The 25,852-nt window shown below is 40.5% G+C and overlaps 4 protein-coding genes and 1 long non-coding RNA gene across 6 annotated transcripts; 3 read left to right on the top strand and 2 right to left on the bottom strand.

Moving 5' to 3' along the window:
• Window positions 1-24,237, top strand: LOC118645966. Its single transcript, XR_004963598.1, has 4 exons — window positions 1-76; window positions 16,266-16,272; window positions 17,554-17,560; window positions 24,227-24,237. It is a non-coding gene; the product is annotated as an uncharacterized LOC118645966 (long non-coding RNA).
• Window positions 5,307-10,522, top strand: LOC105829218 (DNA topoisomerase 3-alpha). 2 transcript variants are annotated; one of them, XM_012667905.3, is made up of 11 exons: window positions 5,307-5,732; window positions 6,043-6,389; window positions 6,468-6,586; window positions 6,670-7,016; window positions 7,083-7,371; window positions 7,444-7,942; window positions 8,048-8,390; window positions 8,456-9,083; window positions 9,158-9,398; window positions 9,545-9,780; window positions 9,915-10,522. In XM_012667905.3, exons 1-11 carry the CDS (start codon window positions 5,460-5,462, stop codon window positions 9,944-9,946), a joined length of 3,354 nt encoding a protein of 1,117 aa, XP_012523359.1. In that variant the 5' UTR covers window positions 5,307-5,459; the 3' UTR covers window positions 9,947-10,522. The 2 variants fall into 2 exon arrangements, with proteins under 2 accessions (XP_012523359.1, XP_036143952.1); XM_036288059.1 differs by lacking the exon at window positions 5,307-5,732 and adding an exon at window positions 5,957-5,980.
• On the bottom strand, window positions 10,245-11,385 carry LOC105829222 (protein chibby homolog 1). The gene is made up of 4 exons (XM_012667914.3): window positions 11,235-11,385; window positions 10,803-11,050; window positions 10,599-10,714; window positions 10,245-10,408 (listed from the first exon to the last, which is right to left on the bottom strand). Exons 2-4 carry the CDS (start codon window positions 10,984-10,986, stop codon window positions 10,316-10,318), a joined length of 393 nt encoding a protein of 130 aa, XP_012523368.1. The 5' UTR covers window positions 10,987-11,050; window positions 11,235-11,385; the 3' UTR covers window positions 10,245-10,315.
• LOC105829220 (85/88 kDa calcium-independent phospholipase A2) lies at window positions 11,433-15,292 on the top strand. The gene is made up of 3 exons (XM_012667912.3): window positions 11,433-11,900; window positions 12,342-12,432; window positions 12,611-15,292. Exons 1-3 carry the CDS (start codon window positions 11,677-11,679, stop codon window positions 14,693-14,695), a joined length of 2,400 nt encoding a protein of 799 aa, XP_012523366.1. The 5' UTR covers window positions 11,433-11,676; the 3' UTR covers window positions 14,696-15,292.
• Window positions 15,032-25,852, bottom strand: LOC105829221 (transcription factor Sox-1a). The gene is made up of 4 exons (XM_012667913.3): window positions 24,399-25,852; window positions 18,096-18,273; window positions 17,302-17,389; window positions 15,032-16,438 (listed from the first exon to the last, which is right to left on the bottom strand). Exons 1-4 carry the CDS (start codon window positions 24,517-24,519, stop codon window positions 15,719-15,721), a joined length of 1,107 nt encoding a protein of 368 aa, XP_012523367.1. The 5' UTR covers window positions 24,520-25,852; the 3' UTR covers window positions 15,032-15,718.

Below are 25,852 nucleotides of genomic sequence, written 5' to 3'. Positions count from 1 at the left end.
GTTTTCAATTCAATCGGTCGGCACTCCCGAACCGCGTTAACACGGCGCGACGAACCACAATTTTACGATCAACGACGTAATAGGTTTGTTTTTTATTCCTGCACTGCTGCACTGGTGCAATAAGTTAGAATAAGACAAATATCTTTTTTCTCATTCTTACTTATTGCACTAGTGTAGCAGTGCAGGAATAAAAAATAAACTTACTAAGTGCAATGGGTACAGTTAGCTTCCCCCACTGGCATTCAAGCCTTCGGGGTACTGAGCCCTCCCACCACGACAAGGTCGTACCCGTGGGAGGGAAGATTTCTTCTGAACCTCTATGCAAACTTTAATTTGCTTAAAAAAGAAAAAAAAAACGAATGCTGACCATATATCAGGCTATCACTGTGAAGCAAAGGGATATGGATACTTGAGCAAGTTTTTTTACCAAAATATTTGACGTGTAATATGCATAGGTATTATAGTCATGACTACAAATATTGTAGAAATAAGTAAACGCCAAGTAATTCATTTTACATTTTATATATATCATCTGATAAGTGAACTTTATTGTTTTTTTTATTTCATAGAGCTTCGTTGCAATCTTATATTTTTGATATCACAAGCGGAATTAGTTTATACCATTAAATATTTGTAACAACGATCATTATATATCGAAGCAGATATTTCGAGATTCTTGAAGTAATATTACATGCACAAAATATTATTAATGATTAAAAGATTGACCTGCATGCAAATAAGCTATTAAATTACGAATTATTCAATAATTCGCTAAATTCTCGCCTAAATATTTTTTTTGTATTTAAGTTATTAATAAATATGATATGAATATATAGCGTGCGGTTTTTCTGTACAATTATTTGCGTTACCGGCTTTTCGTGCTTTACGGCACGCTCTCAATTCGGCAAATTACATTTAAATTACAAGTGCATGTAATATTTGTAAATAAAAAGAATCATTATTTGCCTATGTGTGCTTTCCAGCTAGACACAGTGTAACACAGTGTGAGAAAGAACATATCAGTGTCTCATGCACACTAGTAGACACTGTGTTACACTGTGTCTTGCTGGAAAGCATACTATATGAATGTTAAAAAGTAATAATTTTATAGTTGTTATCATTTAGCATTTTAATTTGTACTTTGTTCTTTTTTTTCTAATATAATATACTTTATTGAAATAAAACACTGTGATTTATTATACATTCGTTTTTCATATAGAAGTTTATCAATCTCAAACGGACTTAGTTTTTGCAAAAAATTACTCGTAGTATTTGTTGCGCAAACATGTTTTGAAAAATAATTGAATTCAAATAATGACAAGTTGTCTGTTCAAGACTCGGAGTACAAACGATAACACCGACTAACAATCCATCGCACTTATACATATACATATAAATCAAGGACTGTATACTACAACCAAAATATTTAAACTTATATAATAAAACGGTCTTTAACTTAATGTTACATGTATATACTCTGATGCATAAATTTTTTTATCCTGTTGTAAGTAAATACCAACTTATTCTCGGTTAAATTGATTGCTCGAAATATTCTGAATTGTAAGTATAATAATATATAAGTGCTTACAATTAAAGCGTATAAAGTATTTTAAAATTAAATATCAAAAAATCAAATAAAGTATTTTAAAATTAAATATATTTCGTACATTAGACTTCAACATAGGAAAGTTTTATCGATGTAAAAGGCTATAAATAACGATGCCTAAAAAATCTTGTAAACTTTATTACAACTTAAACGCATTTATGTTGAAAACTGACAAATAAGTAACATTTCATTGCAATTATATATTTAACTATATGGTAACGGTTTAACTACAAACGAAAAAGAAAAATAGCGATATCAGTTTAATCATATCTCTCTTGAGAAATTTATATCAACGTCAAAATGAATGCACATACGGGTTTGAGAAACCGGCTGGCGTCAATATTGTTGGTTTAGCGCTCGGAAAAAGCATTGTATCCCATGTGTTGACAGTAAGACACTTATATACATGTATATGTAATAAAAATGAAATTTACGATAGATCGGAGAAGTAACGCGAGGTCTATGTTAATTTAGTTGGATCCCTTTAATATGAAAACCGAAAGAAAATATGGCTGTGCTGAAAAATACTGAAGAATACAAAATATAAGCCAAATGCATGCAATACCGGCATTAGAACTCAATTTAACATGAAGACCAATAAACGCGACGAAAAAATGTACATATACGTACGGCAACGTTTGCTTCTTTCTCTCTTACGTTTATTATCGACATTTAATCAGCAATAAGAGAATGTATTTTTCTGGAATTATTAATCGTTGCATTTATATGTCTTATATCCTTATATAACTATTTCTAATTACAGGATTAAATATATAGAAGAAGAATTGTCGAAGCGCAAAAGTAAAAATAACAACGATGCAGCAAATAATACAAATAATGACAAGGAATCATATTGCTTGCCAAACAAAGCAGGATTGCGCGCAGTACTGGATGCAAGTTAAGCGAGAAAATTTGAGGAGTGATTTTGGTCTAGAAATGTCAGACAAATTACGTTGTTAACAGTAACTTAGTAAGACATCTTACCTAATATGTATAATATACACCTCTCATAAGTTGCACTTTTATTTATTTTTTAACTTTGTTCCGTCAATTAATTATTTTGTTTTGTTTTTCGTCAACTTTTTTTTTAGGTAGCTAGGAAGAGAGCTAGTGTAACCACGATGTCTCACCCAATAGGTAACATACAGAATATGACAAAGGTAAATTGGCTTGTTCTTAGCTTTAAATTTTCATTTTTATAGAGCTTGTATTTCTATGGGAATTTTCAATGTGGTTATTCTCTTACATTCCGCACTACTAACACAGTGATGTGCATAAAGATTACCTGTCTATTTTTATTCTTTTTATGTTGTCTACATTTTTTTGTCTTGTGCTGTACAGAACACTGTAAGGCAGCAAAATTTTGTTTCTGGATATATGACTCGCAGGAAGATACTTTTTGACTCCAAATCGCCGAAAGAGAGATCGAAAACCTAGATATGTACCGAGTTAGTAATATTGTGAACTTTTCTTTTTATAAATATCTTACGCTAGTATTTAAAATATCTATTAATCCTTACGATACAATCATTATGATATAAACTTTGATAATTAAATTATTATAAATTATTATAAATATAATTGTACTTCTTTTTAATGCATATATTTGTTGTAAAAACTTAAAAGTAAACGTTTATGAATTTTTACATTTTTTAAATTACTTTAAATAGATGAAACGTTGATGATATACGAGATACATATTTATGATTATACCATTGAGGTATTCTTTTTTACATATTAGTACTGTAAGAATCTACTATCAAATGTCCATTAAAAAATTCAAAAGAAATCTTTATTGAATATTTTAAAAACATTTTTTAATTAAATCTCCAATAGCATTAATGAATTATGGGGTTTTTTCAAACAAACTGAATCTTGTAGCTCGAGGGAAGAAAATAACACGCGACTGAGTTATTCAAAAAGCCAAAGTACAGTAAATTATGTAACAAGCGATAACGAGACGGTATCTAGACAGCGTTTGATGGATATAAAGGAAAGGGAGAAAGAGATGGAGACAGTTTCTCCCGAAGTTTTTGATAATGAAAATATTTATTCTGAGAGAATATTAAGATAATAAATTTTTTAATTTTTTATTATTTTATTAAATTACATAAGATTGTTAACGTAATTTTTATGTCCACGTTTATTTGGTTCTGTTTTATGCTATACCCTTAAATTTTACAATTATATGCATTCATATTTTAAATCTGTTTTATGCAAATGTGCATAATCGTCTTCTATAAATGTGCAATACCACATATACATGATATAAATTCAAATAATTGATTTGATATAAAAATTCACTCACCGATTGCTGTCGCTGCTCCTGCTGCTGATGCTGCTACTGCTACTGCGCTACATTCCTTTTCCAGTTTGCGCACGTCAAGACACACTGAACAGAAGTAAATCAATTCGCTCCCAGAGTTTTGTATCTCTGTATGATTGCGCGACGACTAGTAAAGTTTCGCGCTTTATTGGCACTCGCGATATTCTACTGAACGTATCCCCTTCGAGTAAACACTTTGTTCGAACGTGCACGCGAACACTTCACTTGAAACCGAAAGCAAACGCACGATGCCGCGTTTTACACATGAATACGACCTCTGCTACGTACGATCTCACATGGCTCGCGTATTGTTTGCTAGCACGACGGCACTCTCAACACAACACCGCACAATTCAATTTTGAACACTCGAGACGTGCGCGGAGTCAACGGAACGTCTGACCGGCCGCCGCCGCCGCCGGCGCTGGAATGGCATACGTGACTGGAGACTGGAGCGCGGAGCAACATAGCGGCAGCGGCGCGCCGCGCCTGCGCACGCCGCGCCTGCGCACGCCGCACCGCTGCCGCCACGTTGCTCCGCGCTCCAATCACATGTTTCCCCTTCTTTGTATTGTTATTCTCATCTCGCTCATTACTATTATTATCTCGCTCGCTCTCCAGGCTCTCTTGTTGTTATCTCACTCGCTCTCATATAGCCGTCGCTTCGTGTACATAGCACGAACGCAACCAGAATTGTGCACATATGAGTTACCCGCTCGCCCAAATGTGGACATTGGTTGCGTTCAGGACACTCAACAGTTGTACAACAGTTGAGTAATTCGCTAATATAATTGGTCCAAATTTAGAGATTTAACAGTAAGGACCAATAATCACTGATCGCTCACTGATCACTTGTGTTTCCTGAACGCAACCATTGGCTACGTAGTTTATGTGCACAATTTTCAACGTCCACAGAGGGCGTATCGCGTTTGAGAATCACCTAAAACCGGGCCGTGTCGTCTCTCAGCCTTCTCTCTAGTTGAGGGCTTTATAATACGGGGCGCAGAAAGTGCAACAGTGCAGTTTCAAGGAACAGCATCACGTGGCATGTTCCTGCCTGCCATCGGTAACCCGACAATTTCCTCAAAAAATGGAGGAGTGATGTTGGTACTAACGAAAGTCCGTAGGCACTAAATTTTAATTTTTGTGATTAGTAAAACTGCATCAGTAATAAATCTGTCAGCGCGAAAACATATGCGCGGTGCGAATACAAATAATAAATGAATCTACAATATAATGTCAAATAACTTCTCTCTGCTAATACACAAAAATTAGAATTTAGTGTTTAGGGACTTTCGTTAGTACCAATATCACTCCTCCATTTTTTGAGGAAATTGTCGGGTTACCCTGCCATCTTATGATAAACAAAATTTTGGAGCGAGATTTGTTCTCACTGTTGACGTGACGAGACATAAGAGAAGAATATGTGTTCGATAGCGCACTTATCTCGATAACGCGAGATAAATAATCGGATAGATAAATCGTGTTTTAATATTAGGTACTTTTGCACGTATTTAAAAGTGAGATTGTATGGAGTTTAACCTTTTTCGAACCGTAAGCGAGATCGTAAGCAATAATGTCAAGTGCCGTGTTATGGCTCTCTTCAAATTGTGTACTATCGCATTGAATTGTACAATATATTGCAGTCTGAGAGGCAACTTATCTAGCAAGAAATTTGCGAGTACCTTTTATTTGTTAAAGCGATACTGCTCGAACCGCGTTATGAAGGTTCTCAACGTTGCCGAGAAACATGACGCGGCCAAGAATATCGCTGGTTATTTGTCACGAGGAACCAGTAGGAGGGTAAATAATTTACATTGTGCAAAGAGCATTCTTACACACTTTAATACGATTTGACAATTTTATCCTGTAATTTCTGTTTATTGTATATTTTTTAATACGTGTACAAATCCTTTCTAAAGATGTTAAAGTGTAATAAAAATTACTTAATAATTTGTACATATTTGTAAAATAGTGATCTACTTTCCAAACTAGTTATGATCAACAAGATATTTTAAAGAAAAGAATTGTCCATAATACAAATGTTTTATGTATGTATCAAGTGATAATTCTCAACTAAGAGCCTCTTGTTCAATGTTTCTATTTCTTGCAGAGAGAAGGTTTATCTGTGTATAACAAGATCTTTGAATTTAATGTGCAACTATGGGGTCAAAACTGTCAGATGGTGATGACGTCTGTGTCTGGACATTTATTAGGTTATGATTTTATGGGAGCCTATCGTAAGTGGCAAGGCTGTCACCCGTTAAGCTTATTCGACGCTCCAGTATCCAAGGAGTGCCTTGGTGAAAATTATGAAAAGATCAAGAGAACCTTAGAACGAGAGATACGATCCTGTAATGCGCTAATCGTTTGGACAGATTGTGACAGAGAAGGGGAGAACATAGGCTTTGAGATCATTCAGGTCTGCCAGGCAGTTAAGCCTAATATCCGTGTGTATAGGTATAATGAAAAAAAATTTTTTTTCCTCAAAAATAGTTTGACACTGAATGTGTAATATATGTTTTTTTCTTGTTTTAGAGCAAAATTCTCAGAAATTACAAAACCATCTATAGAAAGAGCTTTGCAAACTTTGGCAGAGCCAGACAAGGCAATGAGCGATGCCGTAGATGTAAGAAGTGAATTAGATTTACGAATTGGTACTGATTTTATTAAAAAAAACACATCATTAATTAGAATCATAATGAAACTGTAAATTTTCAATTGATAAATGTGTTGATAGGCGCTGCGTTCACGAGGTTTCAAACCTTAAGGTTGCAGAAGGTGTTCCCCAATACTCTCGGAGATTTACTCATCAGTTATGGAAGCTGCCAGTTTCCAACGCTTGGATTTGTAGTTGAGAGGTTTCTGGCTATTGATCGGTTCAAATCTGAACCGTACTGGAAGCTGAGAGTGATCGACGATCGCGACGGGATATCTGTAGAATTCAGATGGGCCAGAGTAAGATTGTTCGAGAAAATACCTTGTCAAATTTTTTTGGACATGTGCTTGGAACGACCCGAAGCTACAGTGGAAAAAATAACGTGCAAACCGAAAAGCAAATGGAGACCTCTGCCATTGGATACTATTGTGAGTAACCGATTTAGGATATTGCAAGATATTTAGCATATTCTATTTCAAGAATTGTCAATGTAGGAATTAGAGAAGCAAGGTTCTCGTAAGTTACGCATAAACGCGAAGGAAACGATGAGAATAGCAGAAAGATTGTACACTCAGGGTCTCATCAGTTATCCACGTACAGAAACGAATATATTCCCAAAGGAATTGAATCTGGCATCTTTAGTGGAACAACAAGTAACCAATCCCAACTGGGGTGGCTTTGCGCAAAATTTACTGGAGTCTGGCATAACTCCTAGGCAAGGAAAGAAAAGCGATCAAGCGCATCCTCCTATTCATCCTACAAAATATACTGACAATTTGCAAGGTCCGTTCTTAGAGTCTGTTTTCGTTTGTTAAATCAAACCGCGTTAATCAGCAAATTGCAACTTGTCAACAGGAAACGAAGCAAAGGTCTACGAATTCGTGGTTCGTCATTTTCTGGCTTGTCTGTCAAAAAATGCAGAGGGCCGAGAAACAACGGTGGATATTAACATAGCCGAGGAAAAGTTCACGGCTAACGGTCTCGAAATTATAGCAAAAAATTATCTCGACGTATATATATATGAAAAATGGAGTGACAAGCAGATTCACGTTTATCAGGAGAGGCAGGTTTTTCGACCAACCAGCATCGATATGGTGGAGGAGAAGACTTCACCACCGAAATTATTGACCGAAGCTGAGCTGATTGCGCTGATGGATAAGCATGGCATTGGTACGGATGCCACCCACGCCGAGCATATCGATACCATCAAGTCCAGGCAATATGTGGGTTTAACGGACACCCAACATTTTATGCCAGGCAAATTGGGAATTGGTCTAGTCATGGGTTATGACAATATGGGTTTCCAAATGTCCAAGCCACATTTGCGCGCGGATTTAGAAAAAGATTTACAATTGTAAGTCAATTAGCAACTCGGAGTACCACCAAACAATCTCTTATTTTATAGGCTGCAAATAAGTATGGTTAAATGTGTTTTTATTATATGATTTTATTATTACAGGATATGCCAGCGTCAAAAGAATCCTAATGAAGTATTACAAAATCAAATTAATAAATATCGCGAGGTGTTCAAAGTGGCGATGGAACGTGCCAATTTGATAGATAATTCTTTAGCACAATATCTAGACGAGAGACCTCTCCAAAACGAACAAGTCACACAGCTAGCTCCTGAGCCAATTGCTATATTCAAGTGTCCAAAGTGCAGTTCTAATATGGTTCTAAAAGAGAGACGACAAGGTGGGGGAAAGTACATTAGTTGCATGGGATATCCAACGTGTACCAATGTGGTCTGGTTCTCAGAAGCCATAAAAGATGTAGAGGTTTTAAACGAGATATGTAATCAGGTAAATGTTTGCAATGTTTTACATACGTATGTTTTTATGAGTTATTAAATTTGTGTTATTTTCAGTGTACAGAAAATATGCACAAATTAAAGTTTACGTTAGTCAGAAATGTGATACCCTTGTATGGTACTTCTTACACGACTTGTATAGGCTGTGATACCACATTCAATGAAATGTTGAATATTAAAGAGGATTGCATTAAACAAATTGGAAGACCGCATAATACCGGTCACAATAATACCAGAGCTACACCAAGCACCAGTACTTTTACTTCAACTACATCCCAATCGCGAAGTATTCAGCCAGTCTCTAATAGTACAGACTCCAGTAATACAGGGTCCAGCAGTACAGGAGTTCGAAGTAACAATTATGGTTCTATCGGAATTTCTGGTACATCTGGTGCAGGGCGCATACAAAACCAGAATTTTAATGTTTCTCAGCCAAATAGATTGAACAATCCAAATGCTGTTAACAGAAGTATGATATCGAACAATAGTGAAAATCATACTTCTTGGATTCATTCGAATGATTTCAACAGTTCAGGGAATTGGTCAAATCAATCTGGGTCCAGAGATTTTCGTAGTGCAAACAAATCAACCAAGTTGGGTAACATTGATAATAATACTGAGATTATGTGTAATTGTCATGAAATTGCGATTCAGTTAACAGTTAGAAAAGAGGGACCAAATAAAGGTAGGTAACAATCGCGTATAAATTTTTGTAATTTGTCATATAAGTCGCTTTGTATAATATTTGCAATTCCACAGGACGTCTGTTTTACAAATGTTCTAAACCGCAAGGTAATGGTTGCAACTTTTTCTTGTGGGGATCTGACAGCGCTGAACCTCAAAGTGATGCAACGAATGAACATTCAAGTTGGACATCTAATCAGGAAAATAGAAACAATGATGGTGCTGGTCACTTTTCTCGCGCTGGCACTTCTAATAACGATTGGGGAAACCCATCCACGAACGATGTTATGTGTCAATGTAATCAGCCTGCTCGAAAGTGAGTACTGTTCCTGGATGGAGAAAGCAGTAAACTTTTTTAGACTTTTTCTTGATTGTTGTGTTAATAATTATTAATGAGTTGAAGTCTTAGTTAATATTATTACATTTTTAATATATATAATATATTTTTGCCCATTTTTTTAGACTGACGGTTTCCAAGGATGGCCCTAATAAGGGACGACAGTTTTACGGATGTCCTAAAGGTATGAATTCTACTTGTAAGTTTTTCAAATGGGCAGATGACGGTGATGCTGGTCATGAGAACATGGACTGGACCAATTCCATGACAGGAGGAAGAAGAAATACAGGGCATAATAAAGGCAATGCCCTAAAAAGGCCTACTGGAGCCAAGAGAAAATGCGGAAATTGCGGAATGGAAGGTATATATAAAAATTGTTTGGTCGCATATCGTTCTTTTTATCTCTTCTATTAACTTTTTAAAAAATGACAACATTTTATTGCCATATTCGAATCATACATTTTTTTTCTTATATCTTATGTTATTTTTTCACAGGTCATACAAAGAGGAAATGTCCAGAAAACTGACAAAATAATTTTTTTCTAATATAGTTGTTTTTTCTAATGTAATTGTAAATAATGTACAGATTTTGTAACGATTGAAATCATAAAAAACTTAATTAGAATGGAGCAGTGCTAAACAAGGCTCTTAGCTCCAAGATTTGACTTGTGCCTTCATTGCACCTACATTTCTGTAACTTACTGTAAGAAATTGAACGATTCGATTGGTTGAAATCTTGTGAAATGTATGTGCAATGATCTTTATTAAAGCAACAGTTCTTAAAAATATTAAGACAAATGTTAAAGGAAGTGATTCTATAATCAATATTGTTTTATAGTTTATTATTTATATCAAGTGCAGATAACAATGTTTAATAATTAAAGAGGAGATAATAATTAAACGGCAATTTGTTTGTTATGAGAAGAATTATTTTTCAGTCTATCCAATTCTTCTTTCTGCGAGTGAACTTCAGCAGTTGTTTGTGTTAACTATAACAACGAACAAATTAAGATAAGACACATCACTGTCGTTATCAACATTATTGTTATATACTTCTATTAATATTCTGTTATAATATTTATAAACTTATTTCATATATGTTATATATTTATATGTATTTATTTCAGAAAATAAGTTTTTACTTTTTTGAAAGGCGCATAACATAAAAACAAGTCTTACCATGTCTAAAAGTACATCAAATTTTAGCTTTAATAGATTGTTCTCTTCCTCCAGTCGTCTTACTTCCTTTTTTAATTTTTCATTCTCTTTGAAAGTACCTCCTACCTTGCCAGACTCTAGAAGAAAATTACCATTTTTTAAATCCAAGACAGATCGGAGTTTAAAAGATTTTTATATGGATAAAAATACAAGTTATATATTTACCTGGAATCCACAGGCCAGCCTCAAAAACAGCTTCCTGATCTCCAAGATGGAGACGTATAGGACCTATTTCTGGGCCAAGTTCCTTCTCTATTCGCTTAGGGCTTAAATTTTTATTTGCTAGAAAAACAGATGCCTTCCTAATCGGCGTCTTCTTAGGGGAAAACTTATTGAAGAATAAAGGCATCGCGTCACACTTTCGTAATCAAATAAGCGTTTTTTAAGACTAGCATTGACAAGCAAAAGTTTACCTAATTATTAGAAAAAAGAAGGATAATTGAAACTTCGAACCGTGATATATAGTCACTGTATGTTATATTACAAACGTTTTAAATTGATTTTTTCTATACTAATCATCTTAACCTAATTCCCTTTCGAACAGCTAAACGAATCGCGAAATTTGTTATGTTTGTATATTGTCTGTCCTATCGTTACCTAGGTAACCTATTCGAATTCGAGGCAGAAAGGCGGAACGATCGATCAATCGAGGAATCGATTATTTCTTCCGCATCCTAAAATTCGATTAATCGCGTTCCTCCAGCTGTTGACAGAGAACTCGATGTTCGTGTTACTTCGCGCTTTGGACGTGCGAGGTCTCTCGGCTCGCCTCAATTAACCTTCGGTCACCTGTCATTCCTATCATCTGCTATGGCAATTTCGATTTGACGGGGGGTCTCGCGTGTAAACGTTCGGCGTACGGGATGACGCGAGGTGCAAGGTACACACGGGCGAGCTGTCATGTCGCGTATCTGCGACGCGATGAGTAACGGAAAGTTATTTAACGTTTCGTCGCGGTAGAGGCACTGCTCTGCGGTTGCGTTTTTCGTTTGCTAAACCTTTCATTCGACGCGCCGGTAGCATCATCACCAGCACCAGCATGGCCTGGCTCGGCACGATCGCGAACAACGTTCTACGAAACATCGTCTTCTCGGACACGCCACCAAACGTGGTCCAGGAGGTTCGGCCGGAGCAGTACAGCAATCGGCACATACACTCCCGCGAGGATGGTATCGTTCTTTACGGACCTGGCGGCAAGAATCAGGACAAGTACGAGATCGTCCTGCACAGACCGTGCACCGAGACCCTGCATCAGGCGTTCAGGTACGTTTTATTTATTTTGGCGTGAGTAAACGTCATATAATTACAAATTGAAATATATATGCTATTTATCTTATAAATTATTCGTAACATATATAATAAGTGGCTGTAATAATCACTGGGTGCATTTGGATGCATTTGTTTGCCGGAAGCAATTGAAGATGACTGGTTCTTACCTAATTATCTTTAATTATTACCTTGCTGTTCAGTGAACAGTTATCTGTCTGAATGCACATATTGTTTACTTGAACGCAGCTTTTGCCATTTGTGCTCATTGCACGTTGCTGATAATACTTACAAGAATAGCATTTTGTAACTAATATTTGTCTACTGATAAAAGAATCTCTGGATTTTTCAACTTTATACTTGACTGTTATTTTTCTGTTGAATTTGATTCTTGGAGATTTGGATATTTTCTTGACTTTTAAATGGCTTTGTTTTCAGTCTGTTCCGATCAGAAACTCTAGAAGGTGCGGAAACAAGATTCTCAATATATAAAGACAAAGTTCCTGTTCTCGTGCAAATAGTGCGCGAGGTAATGTTTCTTTGTATTTTACATATGTTTATGTAAACTAATGATTAAGTATATTTTAAAGAATACTTCTATATTTTATATCTCTTTTAGATATAATTTAAAAAAGAAATTTAATGATTAATAATATTTTATAATTAATAATTACATGTATAATTGGTCTTATCCTTTTTCTCCTAAGATGTGCAATGTAGGAAAGATTCAAAAACTTTGCGATACTCTGACGGAACACCCGACATGGACTTTGGCTCATCTGGCTGCTTACTTCGCTCTTCACGACGCGTTTACGCATGCGATCGTCAACAGTCAGCTCAACAGTGGCGACTTGGAGACCGGAATTTCACCCCTGCAGGTTGCCGTGCAGACCAACAATCTACGCACCGTCGAGATGCTGATTGCGGCGAAAAGCTCGCTGGAGCATTTGGATCACAATGCCAACACCGTCTATCATTATGCGGCCACGTCTACCAAGGAGATTATTCTCGCTCTGGGCTCGGGTCTTCCAAACAGCTTGAACAGCCGCAACAGCAACGGCCACACGCCGATGCATGTCGCGTGTCTGAACGACAAACCCGAGTGCGTGAAAGCACTTCTGCTGATTGGCGCGGACGTGAACATATCCGCTTCCGAGGGTCAGCCCTCCAGTCCCGGCTACGTCGGCGACTTTTTGCACAACAAGCCGAACGTGCTTCACGCGGAGGATATGAAGTTTGGCGGAACGCCGCTGCATTGGTCGCGCAGCCGCGAAGTCATCACCGCCCTGATCGACACCAACTGCGACATCGACGCGCTCAACTTCGACGGGCGTACCGCGCTGCACGTGATGGTGATGCGCAAGCGGCTGCCCTGCGTGATCGCTCTGTTGAGCCACATGGCATCCGTCAACATCGTCGACAACGACGGTAACACGCCGCTGCATTTCGCGGTCGAGGCGGAGGCGTCGGCCATCGTGCAAGCACTCATCGGCTTCGGCGCCGATGTTGACACGCGCAACTGGAAAGCGGAGACACCCAGGCACAAAGCGAACGTTGATACTACCGAGGGCAACAAGATCATCTACTTGCTGCACGCGGTGGGCGCGCAGAGATGTCTGCCAGAAATGCAGAACTGCCACCTCGGCTGCCGGCACGACGAGAACTACACCGGAATCGCGCCCTCGGAGCCGCCGCATTACGTGCCACGCACGATTCTTGATCAGATGCTTCACGTGTCCGGGATGGAAAAGATGGCCGAGCACGGAAATCGCAGGCGAATCAAGGGCGGCAGGCTGCTATGCCTCGACGGCGGCGGCATTCGAGGTTTGGTTCTCATACAGACGCTGCTGGAGATCGAGTCGGTGCTGCGCAAACCGGTGGTGCACTGTTTCGACTGGATCGCCGGCACGTCCACCGGTGGTATCCTGGCGCTTGGCCTCGCCGCCGGTAAATCTCTACGGGAGTGCCAGGCGCTTTACTTTCGCATCAAGGAGAACGCGTTCGTAGGCTCGCGGCCCTATAGCAGCGACGGCTTGGAGAAGGTGCTAAAGGAGTGCCTCGGCGCTCAGACCGTCATGGCGGACATCCAGAAGCCAAAGATAATGATCACAGGCGTGCTCGCCGATCGCAAACCCGTGGATCTTCATCTGTTTCGCAACTACGAGTCGCCCAGCGCGATCCTGAAGCTGCCGGAGAGTTCGATGTTCAAGCCGACGTTGTCGCCGCGGGAACAATTGCTTTGGAAGGCGGCGAGGGCCACCGGCGCCGCGCCCTCGTACTTCCGGGCGTTCGGCCGTTTTCTGGACGGTGGTTTGATCGCCAATAATCCCACCTTGGATGCCATGACAGAGATCCACGAGTACAATCTGGCACTGAAGGCTACCGATCGCGAAAAAGACGTGATACCGTTATCGCTGGTAGTCTCCCTCGGCACAGGAATCATACCGACCACATTCACTCTGAATGAGATCGACGTTTTCCGACCGGACAGCCTCTGGGACACTGCCAAACTCGCGTTCGGTATGTCAGCGCTTGGCACGTTGCTGGTCGATCAAGCGACTGCCTGTCACGGTCGCGTGGTCGATCGCGCTCGCAGCTGGTGCTCCATGATCGGCGTGCCATACTATCGATTCAATCCGCAGCTGTCGACAGAGGTTGCCATGGACGAGAAGAGCGACGAGGTACTAGTGAACATGATCTGGACCGCGAAGGCGTTCATGCACGCGAATCGAGATGTGATGCAGGAACTGGCGACTATCATCGAACGTGACTCCAGTTTGGAGAGAGACTAAGAGGGAAGACTCAAAACAGCTATCATCGAAAAGAAAAGAGTACCTGGTTGCGGAATCACGTGTTGCACGCACATACACACATACACGCATTTACGTATAATTATATATCGACGATTTACCGCTGGCTCGGTTAATAATTACGTAATTAGCCTAGCAATTATCTCGTTGCGTAGCGTGTATTATAGAGTTACTTCTTCACCGCTACTTGCCGTCAGTGTCGCGACAAAAATGTGATATTAGATTGCCTTTTTTTTCGTTGCTCACGTTATAGATAACGTGACAAGACGAGATGCTTGCGTATATGTGACCACATTTCCTTTTTTCCCCCTTTTCTTCACGATTCTAACTATAATTTTTTCTCTAGTCGTTCATAGACATCACATGGGATGATATATAAGTTATACATATCATTTTAATGCATAATTTATAAATCTGCTTGTTCTGTAATTTAAAACTATATTTTTTGTTGATTTTTTTTGCAAATAGTCTTGAAGAACTTAACATTGAGCCATAACTTATGAATACTTAGATAATAGATCTGATTTATTTATATTGTGTCACAGAGTTTACAAGAAAAAATAAATTAAAAAAAAGAGAGTTACAGAGATCGAATAACATATCTTGTTTTATATATAGAATATAATTTAACGTCGTTAAGTACAACAACCGCTATCGTTTAAGTACTTTACGTTTTGTCAAGCGCACGATGTCCAGTTAAATTAAATCTCTATTGCTAACGGACGACCATCTATGCCCGTCCGTTTATCAAGCACACACATACACGCATATACACACATACATGCCGCTGCAAAATTTCTGCGTGATATCAAGACTCGAGCCAGAAACACGACTCGTAGTCATAGAAAAGGATGACGCGATTTTCTTGGTGTCATTCATCAGAGACAGTCTCGACTTATCTTATCCAAATAGTTTTCTGTCCGATTGGCAATGATTTTATCGATTTTATTTTAAGAAAATCTCTAAGAATATTATGTCGCATCGTCCCTCCATCTTCGGTATTCTCTATCGGGGTCCCATGTAGTACGGCGGTTGCGCCGCCATGGACGCCGATATGTAGGGATAGAAAGAGGGATGCGACGACATGCTTTGTGGCTGATAGTCGTTCTCCTCGCCGCCGTGCACGGTATATCCCTCCGCGGTAGGGTAATACTGTCCATGTACACAGGCGTAGGGCGCCTTGGCGGCGGCGGCGGCAGCGGCCGCAGCCGTACTCATCTCCGCGGAGTATTTGAGGCCATCCGGATATCCCTTGGCCTCCGGGTACTTGGGCAGATCGTAAGGTTTAGCTTGCAGATCCGGGTACTTGGTCACCGTCGGTTCGTGGTGGTGATGATACTTGGTACTACCGACCATCTCGTGATGATACTTGGTGCCCGTCATCTCGTGATGATATTTGGCGACCTCATGGCACTTCGCCTCGGCGTAGCTTCTGGTCGTCGCGTCGTACGTCGACTTGTTAGGATGATCGGCGGCGGGATACTTGGCGACCGTCTCGTTGACCCAGACCGGTCGGGCCAGGTCGTAGGCGCTGGACTTTGGCTCGTGATAGGTCGCCGGTCTCTCGTACGCCTTTACGCCGGCGTCTGGAAACAAGCGGGCGTAGGTGCAGTCCGAAGAGCCGGCCGAGGAGTCGAGAGAAGTCCCCGGCGACGGAAGGCCGCCCCTGTGCACAATGATGCCCATCTGATCGTCCGACTTTGGCTTCCTCCGACGAGGTTGGTACTGGGAACGATTAGTGTGCTTGAAATAATTATCTCAAGACGACTCGCTAAAGTCATATTGTATTATGAGAAATAAAAAATTGTATACATTAATTTTTGGTATATAAATTATCTTTGTCCGTGTCTGACATAATCGGAATTGCAGCGAAATAAATTTAATTCTATTATACAAGTAGCATAGTTATGCTAAAGAATAGTTGTGCTAAAGTATTAAAAAATTTAACTAATATGAAATTATAAAATATTAACAAATATATTTTTTAATATCAGATTGGCATCATAGCAGCAACCCTGCCTTATCTTTTGCGTATGGAAATTTTTTTCTTTCCATCTTATACATCTTATTATTAACAAATCTTGTATATAATAAAGTTCTTATTTCGATGAAAATAAACTTGTAAACTCGCGCTTTTTGATTATACGATTAGATTAGACAACTCAGGTTCAAGGGGACAATTCAAATAGATATTTTTTATTTTTCCAATAAGGCTGCTTCGAAATCGGGAAAAGCTATGCGTCCCGTCTACCGCATCTCGTCCCCCGACTTTCTCGCCTCGCATGGACCGGCGACACGGATGGCTTCATCGCGGTGAATTCATTTCCCCTTCTCGTAAATCATCACCGACGCGCGGCGCAGTGGGACTCGAATCTGCTCGGGCGATCGGGCCTCGATTAACCACTCGAACGCTCTTGGACGAATGCGTGCGTTGCACGCGCTAATTCGTTCTGCCATCCCATCTCGGGCCGCTCTCGATCGCAAATCCGCGCGATTTCGCAACGCGCGAGATACGCATTCCCCGTATTATTCCTCTAATGGCGCGAACGGTTTCCGTTCCGCGGCCACGGAGTCGTCGATCGGTTTACCTTGTAGTGCGGATGCTGCTTCTTGTGCGCGTTCCGCAGCCTCTCGGCCTCCTCGATGAACGGTTGTTTCTCGCCGTCGCTCAGAATCCTGCGGCAGATACAATTCGTAATTGCTGGTATCGTTGCTGAACGCGAAAAGTATTCAAAACTATCGAATCAATTCAATACCTATTTGCTTCTTCTATATCTTCGCAATGCTTTGTTAGCGTTCGAAGTACCAATAAATCGTAAATTTGTTTAGTGGTATAAGAGTACTCTGGTTCTTACTCGGCTATTGTATTAGAATGATTATAAAATCCAAGTTTAAATTTTCATAACTGAGAAAAAAATTGCAATTATCATAATCAAACTATAATTTATAGTCATTTTCGATGCCAATTATACGTTTATAATAATTTTAACTAAAACAAATTAAAGTTATTAATTATTATTATTATATAAATAGTGAGCGAATGCTTAAAAACAATTGTATTTATTAATTGCGATTGCATTTGCTACATAAAATGTTGATTTTATTTTTATCATATCTTGATATTTTATTATATTATCATTTAAAGTTACATGATTTATAGTAAAGTACTTGCATTGTTGGTAGAAGTATAAACATAAAATTATTATATTGCTATACATTAAAGTAGTAACTATAAGAAGCAGAGCTCCTAATTATAATTATTTTACCATACAATTATAGTCGAAAGTACCAAGTACTTTTCTCTCAGCGAGCGTAAAATGCGAGGTACTCGTTTTCTTTACATCCACTTGTCTCTGTCTATCTCTATTTGAAGCTAGATTACCTCCATAGTTTTCCCAACGTCTTCGACAGCTCGGCATTATGCAATTGCGGATACTGGTCGGCCAGTCTTCGTCTTGCCGCCTGCGCCCACACCATGAAGGCGTTCATCGGACGCTTCACGTGGGCGCTTCTTCGTCCGCCGGCGCGCGAAGTCACCGGAAGTAGTGTCCAATCGTACCCTGAAAATACACAGCGGACGACGGGACCCTTTTAATCCATACGCGATCTCCAAAATGCTCGGGAAAGTGCAAACTATAAGACTCTGACGCAGAGAAAAACTCGTTTCTCGTTCAGTTCAAAGCTGTATTATAAAATTTTAACACATGCTTCAATGAACACTTAAATTTTAGAAATACTTTCAATAGCATTGAATTCAAAGAGTAAGTGAAATTTAGTATTTTTTTTGCCGCTTTATTTAACATCTAATCCGAATGGATTAAAATCAGCTCCTGATATATTATACTTTATCGTATGGGAGGCAGCCACGAAAGACGGTGTTAGGTTGTAAACGCCACGTGATAACGGAATTTTCTGGCTCGTATCTTGCGGGCACCGGAAGTAATCCTGTCCACGGAATCGGATTGTAAAGGAATACGAGATAAAGCTACACCTGTATCCTCGCGGCTCGTGCGGCCGATTCGACCGACATTTGTTAACGCCGTCGGTCTCTCTCTTTCCTTTTCCTCCGTCTCCTCTTTATTTAACTTCACTACGAGGAACGCGATAGGACTTTTACGACCTGGAAATCGTAGGAAGAGATAGACAGAAAGAGAAGACGAGGCCGAGCAGGATGGCCTCTCTCTATCGCTCTCTCATTATTCCTCTTCACATTAAGAAACTATTATTACTGCTCGGCAGTCATTTCCTCTCAAACGCAAATAGCTAACTGGAATCTCGGGTCGTGCGGGTCAACTTGGAATTCGGCTTTTTCAGCGAAGAAAAATTCTATCTCTTCTTCGGGAGATTATTATAATGTTAGATACTGCTGTGCGTACGCGTGAGGAATTAACAATTAAAAAGATTATCCATCACCGATTTTACAAATGTCAATTAAATATTTTTCAATTAAAATTGAACATTAATTTGAAAAATATTCAACGATTTTAAAGAGCATACGTCATAACTTTCCGCTTTGTTCATCTGCATCTCCTTCGTGTCGTTTTTCATTAAAATCCTTAGAAAAATTGGTTTAATTATGCGCGAGCATAGGTCGCGGGCATAACGTGTCAGATCGATATGACAGAATCGACGTTCATTACGATGCAGCCCTTCTCATGAGAGGTCGTGACGTTAAGTGATGTAAGTGCTTTGGATTACCGAAAATTCCGCGCCGCTTAATATGGATTCGGCTCCGGATGTGAATTCCTACATTTCACTTCGTGGGAAAGGAGCCCCGGCTAAGATCGTAAAACCTTGTCTCCCTTCGAACAAATGTACACCGAGTTATGTAAATCTGTCCTGTGCTCTCTCACCGTAGTCTCCTAAATCTTAACTTTCCGGTCCGAACGAGCACGGTCTGGCCCAAATTGGAGGATGCAGACCCCGGGGAAACGAGGAAGGGATGCAGGGCGATAATTAGGCCGATTCGGAAATTGCGTAACATCCCGTGTGTGCAAGATCGATGAAATCGGCTTTAGCCTGCAATCCAACTCTTGTCTTACATGCGATTGAAAATCGCTTGCATGAACACTGAGAATAAGGATTGTCTCGTTGTTCGCTTGTAATTTGGTATAAATAATGTAGCGTAAACGTTAAAAAATGTATAGAAAAAATTTTATCTATGTATTTCAACGTCTCGTTAGTGTTTCTAGTTTATTAAGTTATTATTTCTTCGTTTTTCGACCTCATTTAGTTTCTCGTTTTGCTGAAGTCGAGCTTGGCATTTAACACTGATGTATTTCTGATTGTTCGTATTTTTAATCGCCACTGACCTATTCAATAAACAAGGGCGGCCAGTCAACGAGGGTGGACGGAAAAGATGGTGCACGTGACGAAGCGTCAACGCGAGGGTTCGGGAGGCTGGTGGGAGCTAATTACCGTTGGTCCACGGTCCACTGACGCGGCACTTGTGTCGGTGCCTTTCAGCGTTTGGGGGAGGTCCTTCGTCGACGCCTGCGCCGATAGCCGCGGCCGAAATACAATTTTACACGGAAACGCGGAAGGGCTTTGCGAAGAACGCGACGGGAATAGAGGAAATTTCGCGCGAACCGACCCCATGTGGTCGATTAGGCGTGCAGTTCAAGCATCGCTCCTTAGGGACGGGCCCTTCTTTGAGGCCGAACGATACCGACGATGTAGGTAGATAAATCCTGGAGATCGGCCGAAGGAATGGCAAAAAGAATTTTTGCACCCCTTTAGGTTTATAATAAACGAAAAATGGGTAAATTTTGGCTTGTTAATGTAGGCATCGTAGAGTGAGTTAAATATAAATTTTTTTAATAAGTTTTTTTCATACTATATATTACCAAGAAAATTCTGTTCAGAGTTACAAAATATTAACATATAAAGCTATTGCAGGTAATACATCTACGATGTTGCATAACTCGACAACGAGCAGCGATATCAAGATAGTTTTTCCTTAAATTAAAAGGTGTTAATGTTTTATTATAGAACTATAGTCAAACTTTATACTGTTATCCATTTACATTTTACACCAATAAAAAGCACTCTATTTTTCAGATTTTTGCATTTGTCGTCGCAATTATGTTCATTTTTGCCAATTTAAAAAAAAATTTATTTTATTCTGCACTTGAGAGCTTTTGAAACAACAGAAAAGCTACAGCAGGTTTACGTTTTTTAATATTTTGTAACTTTGAAAATAATTTGTTATTGTAACTATATAAAATAAATAGTCCACAAAAGGATTTCATATTCATTTCTATGTCTAGATGAACAACTTTATCAAGTTCGTCATTCCGTTCTTAATTATTTTATAGAAACAAAAGGAAGACATTACAAGCAGAGTTTAGAGAATAACGCTCGTCTAAAATAAAGCAAAGATTAGCGAGACGAGGCATAATGAGGCTTTATGCTTGAGGCGACGTTGACATATTCTTTATCGGTGAATTAATCGATCTCTGGCATCGAATGTATATACCTAACGATAAATCGCGAAATTGAGAGAGCCGTTTGCCAGATCGCGCCTAATTTTAGGCTCGTACACCACCTTCCCAACCCTGTTTCGATTTGGCTAATTACGGGCGTAACGACTCGATGAATCGGCGGATCAGACCGAGTGTGACCGAGAGAACTCACTCGCTCTTTTTTTCGTAGATCGTGAATGGCTTTTGAGTTGGGAGATCAGGGCCGTAGTTAGCGTGCCCGTGCTACAATAGGCGGGTTGTGCGGCTTGGTGAATGAATCGGTGTGCTCGGCCATGCCGGCCGTCAATGGCGACCTGTCGCCGACTCTTGCTACATTAACTCCTTTACAAATCCGCCTGTTACAAATCCTCCCGCCTCTTTAACGAGGCCCTCTTAAACGCTTCGACACCTTGTCCCGTCGATGTTTGACATCGCCACGTGCCCGACGCGATCATCCGCTCGCGCCGCACCGTCTCCGGTCTCTCGCGATGTAACGAGAATTCGCGCGATACCTAAGCGGATACGAGTGCACTCTGGAATCAAGAGAGACGAGATGATCAAGATATTTCAAGTAAGAGGACACGATTGGACTTTGATACGTTGACCGATGATGTCGAAATTTCTTGAAACGCTCTTGTAACAAACAATTGTCATCTGATACAGAAATTTGAATTTAAAATTCTTATTTATATGATGTTGTTGAAACATTTAAAAATTTAGCCAGACACCAATTTGAAATTAATTTCGTTGGACCGTCAAAATACCATTATGCGAAACGCTCAAGCAAGATTGCAAAAGTTATATGACATTCTAGCAATCAGTTCAAGTCTAAGTGCTATATAATTATTCCGATGGTCCAACAGAATTATTTTCAGATCTGTAGATATATAGCTAAATTTTTAGACACTTCAGCAAGGTCGTTCTCTCCGTGCAGCATTAGTCGTATTATACAACATTTTACTGTCGCGCTAATGACAATTCTATACACGCGAAACGCGATAAACGAAATAATTCGCGCAGTGATTTTATAATCGCAAAGTTGCGAAGTTCCAGGAGACACATTCATCCGAGACGCATTCGCGCGTATTTTTGTACGACCGCGGGGCAATCGCCGTGGGACACCTGTATTTTCGTCGAGTAGATACTTTGTAACGAAATGCGCATCGCATAGCAATCCGGTGGATCAAATATTTACTCGTGGCGCAGAGACACGGGCTTGTCTCTCTTCTCGAGCTATATGATAAACTATTTGGATTATACATTCCTGCGTGCGCGCTCGGTGTTCACGAGAGTTCGTCTCGCGCGCGTGCCGTCGGTTTTTCAACTTCAACCGACAGCGAATTCAAGTGTCCGTCACTCTCTGCTGTCGTTTCTGGCACTGCCTAATCTAACTAAACACATCTCAAATCTGATCTCAAAACGGGAGCGTGTTACGATCCTACGGCGAATGAATTGATCATCGTCGAAACGTATTCTCTCTAAAATCCCTTCGGAGATTCTTATAGAAATACATTCGTTTAATTTGAAAAAGGTTCGGGTGAATCTGTAAGGGTCGTAAGATATTACGTTAATAATAGTATCATTTTTAAGTTTTGTGACGTTGTTCGACGCCTTCATTGGTTTTTTTAGCATTTTTGCTTTTCATGAATATCAAAGAATCTGATTTTTTAAAACATTTTTTCCCTTTGGAAAAGAAAATTGTTAAATTAAAGTTTATGTGTTTTGAAATTAAAAAGGAACTTGTTTGAAATTAAATAAGTTGAATTAATTTTTTAACTTTATTATTTAATTACTTTCTGGTAAACTAATTCTGGTCAGTGAGAGTATCTGAATTCCTCTTGATTGGAATCGCTAAAGAAACAATGAATAATTATTGATTACAATTATAAATACATTATAAACCATGTTATGCCGATTCAGATTTAGAGAGCACATTCGATTGTGATGGATCAGTATCTTACGGCTAAAGACTTACATACATCTAATGTAATTTGACTTTTAGAGAAGAAACTGTTTTTTTTAAGCAGCTTGAAAGATACTAATATAGTCGCGTATCTTACATCTAGACTCCATTAGAATAGCTAGTCGGACTCGAGAAAGGGGCGGGCGCGCTCTTCCACTAATCTGCTACATCGACTACCAGACCTCCCCTTCTCATTAATCCTCGTAATTATTCGCGTCGCGATTGTCCGACATCGCGGACAGAATTAGTCTTCGGCGAGATATCATCCCCAGAGACGATTTCCACCTGTCCGCTCCCCGTGATGATCTCTCTAGCGAAACTTCGCCAGCGAAGAGGTCTCTCGACCGAGAGTCTCTCGACGCGCGCAGTAAATCACGGGTCCCGCGCGATCTTTCAGATTTAATTTCGGTACTAACATAATTAGCGGCGATGGCAGGCGCGGTACGCGCGGCTCGTCTCGCTCCGCTCGCAGCACCTGCCGCGCGCCCTCGCCGCGCGAGTTTCTTCTCCCCCTGCTCGGAGAAATATAGCGGAGGAGAATGATCCACGGCTATATTTCTCCGCCTCGTCCGAGAGACTCCGGCTCGCAGTCGCCGGGTTCTTTTTCTCCCCCGCCTCCCCCTTCTCCTCTCCGTCAAGTTCTACCCCTGCCTCCCTTTCCGCTTTCTACTCTCGCGAATATCGCTCGGATAAATCGGTGAGCGGCCAAATGAAGAAGAGAGCGACGCGGGCTTTCAGCGCCAATTATCGCACAGTCGCCTTCCCACCCTAAAACGACTCGGTTAAAGACTGCGAAAAGAACGAGGCGGCGAATGGACGCGCGTGTTATTTCCGATGATATTTTTCCGTCTGCCAATTTCGATCTTTGCAGTTGGTTTCGGCGATGCCCCTTCGGTATTGTTTACGTCCGAGCGCAAACGCGTACATTTTTAATTGAATTTTGTAAATACTTTGCAATTTTCTTCAACGTCTTTCTTTGTACAGCGATACAGTGCCCATATTAAAATAACTAAATACTACATACAACAAAATCTAAATTAAATTACGCGCATGAACAATTGTGTAAATTTTTAATCGATTTCAAAGCGTGATACCACGATATATATTTATTCTTTGTTACAGTTTTTTTTTTGTGAAGCCGGAACTCTCTTCGAAATATCAAAATATATCATTGCGCTTATCATAAAACTATCATTATATCCATTGTTGCAAATTAAAAAAAAAGGATTTATATAATTATTCGTTATAAAATGCTTACCTTGCAGTAGCTTGCCCACAGCATCGTCCAAGGGATTGTTGCTGCCATGCTCGTTGCTGGAAGAGCCGGTTTTGGAACTCTCCAACGACGACAAGCCGTTGTTATTGTGATGGGCCTCCATTTTTATCTCCGTTAAACGCGAAAGACACTTTCACAGTGATTGATGTGCGCCCACAATCACCGAAAACTTTCATAGATGATTCGCAAACTCGAAAGCTCTTTTTCTCTCTTTCTCTTTCTGTCTCTCCCTTTCCAGACACGCGAACGTCAAAAATAATCACTCAAATAATCATCGGCAGATCAAATGGCATGGGATGTAAGATGCATCTCGGATATCTGTCGCAGATAAGGGGGATTCTCGGTAAGAGAATCTCCGTCGTGAGCAGGAAGCGAGAGAGAGGCTCGATAATTAATCGAGGGTTATCAGGGCGCGATTTATTCGGGTCGGATAGGTCGCCGAATCTTCTTTATGGCTACTTAGTCGACCCCGCGCGACCCTTATCCGCAATCGAATATATATTCTTTATCCCGATTGATTAAACCCCGATTCCCGCGAACTCGTAGATCACTCAGAGATTCACTTCGTTATCGGCTCCGGGAAACATTAGACTGGGAAATCATCGACGCATTGAGAGGAGAGGAGAGGGACGCACTAATATCTCTCTCTCTCTCTCTCTCTCTCTCTCTCTCTCTCTCTCTCTCTCTCTCTCTCTCTCTCTCTCTCTCTCTCTCTCTCTTTGGGAATCTCTTCCTCGAGCTGTGGCTCCTAGGTTTATCTCTCGTCAATGGATCCTTTCTCGAGGATTAGTCTGCGTTCTTCTCGCATTCAAAGCTCAATAATGAGTGGTAGGTCACGCGTTGTTTCGAGCAGGAGACGATTCGTCCTGGCCGACCTCGGGATCATTGAGTCGCCGCGCCATAATTAAATCCACGGCGTCTCTCTCTCTCTCTCTCTCTCTCTCTCGCGACCACCACCGGTCGCGGTTCTCCTTCTCTCCTTCGGTTATCACAGACGGGAAGCCAATGTAAGCTGAGACGCCGTGTCGTCCCTAATCCGATCTCTACTACGATCTCGCGACATCGAACGGACAACTCGACCCGGTTGGTGTCCGGCGAGACGCGACCGCGCTGGCGAATCAGGTAAACTCTGATGGCCGACTGATCGGCCGAGAGGAGAGACGCGACGATGGACCCGACGACGGATTCAGGGAGGCGAAGGAAGCAGCCGTCCGCAGCAGCCGCACAGGTTGGTCCACGGATTGGAAGAGGCCGAGGCCGAGGCGAGACGAGACGAGCGTACGTCTGGCACACGCACCGAAACCGCCCGGGCGGATGGCAGACCGTCTCCGCGGAGGCGGTTCCGTGGACCACCTACCTCTGGTGGGGGGAGACACGTAGGATCTTCCTCCTTTCTCTTCTCTTCTCACCGTCTCCTTCGTCCTTCTCTTTTTCTC

Source organism: Monomorium pharaonis, chromosome 6 (genome assembly GCF_013373865.1).
Source record: "Monomorium pharaonis isolate MP-MQ-018 chromosome 6, ASM1337386v2, whole genome shotgun sequence".
Classification (NCBI taxonomy): domain Eukaryota; kingdom Metazoa; phylum Arthropoda; class Insecta; order Hymenoptera; family Formicidae; genus Monomorium; species Monomorium pharaonis.
This window is presented reverse-complemented; position numbering and strand designations above follow the sequence as displayed.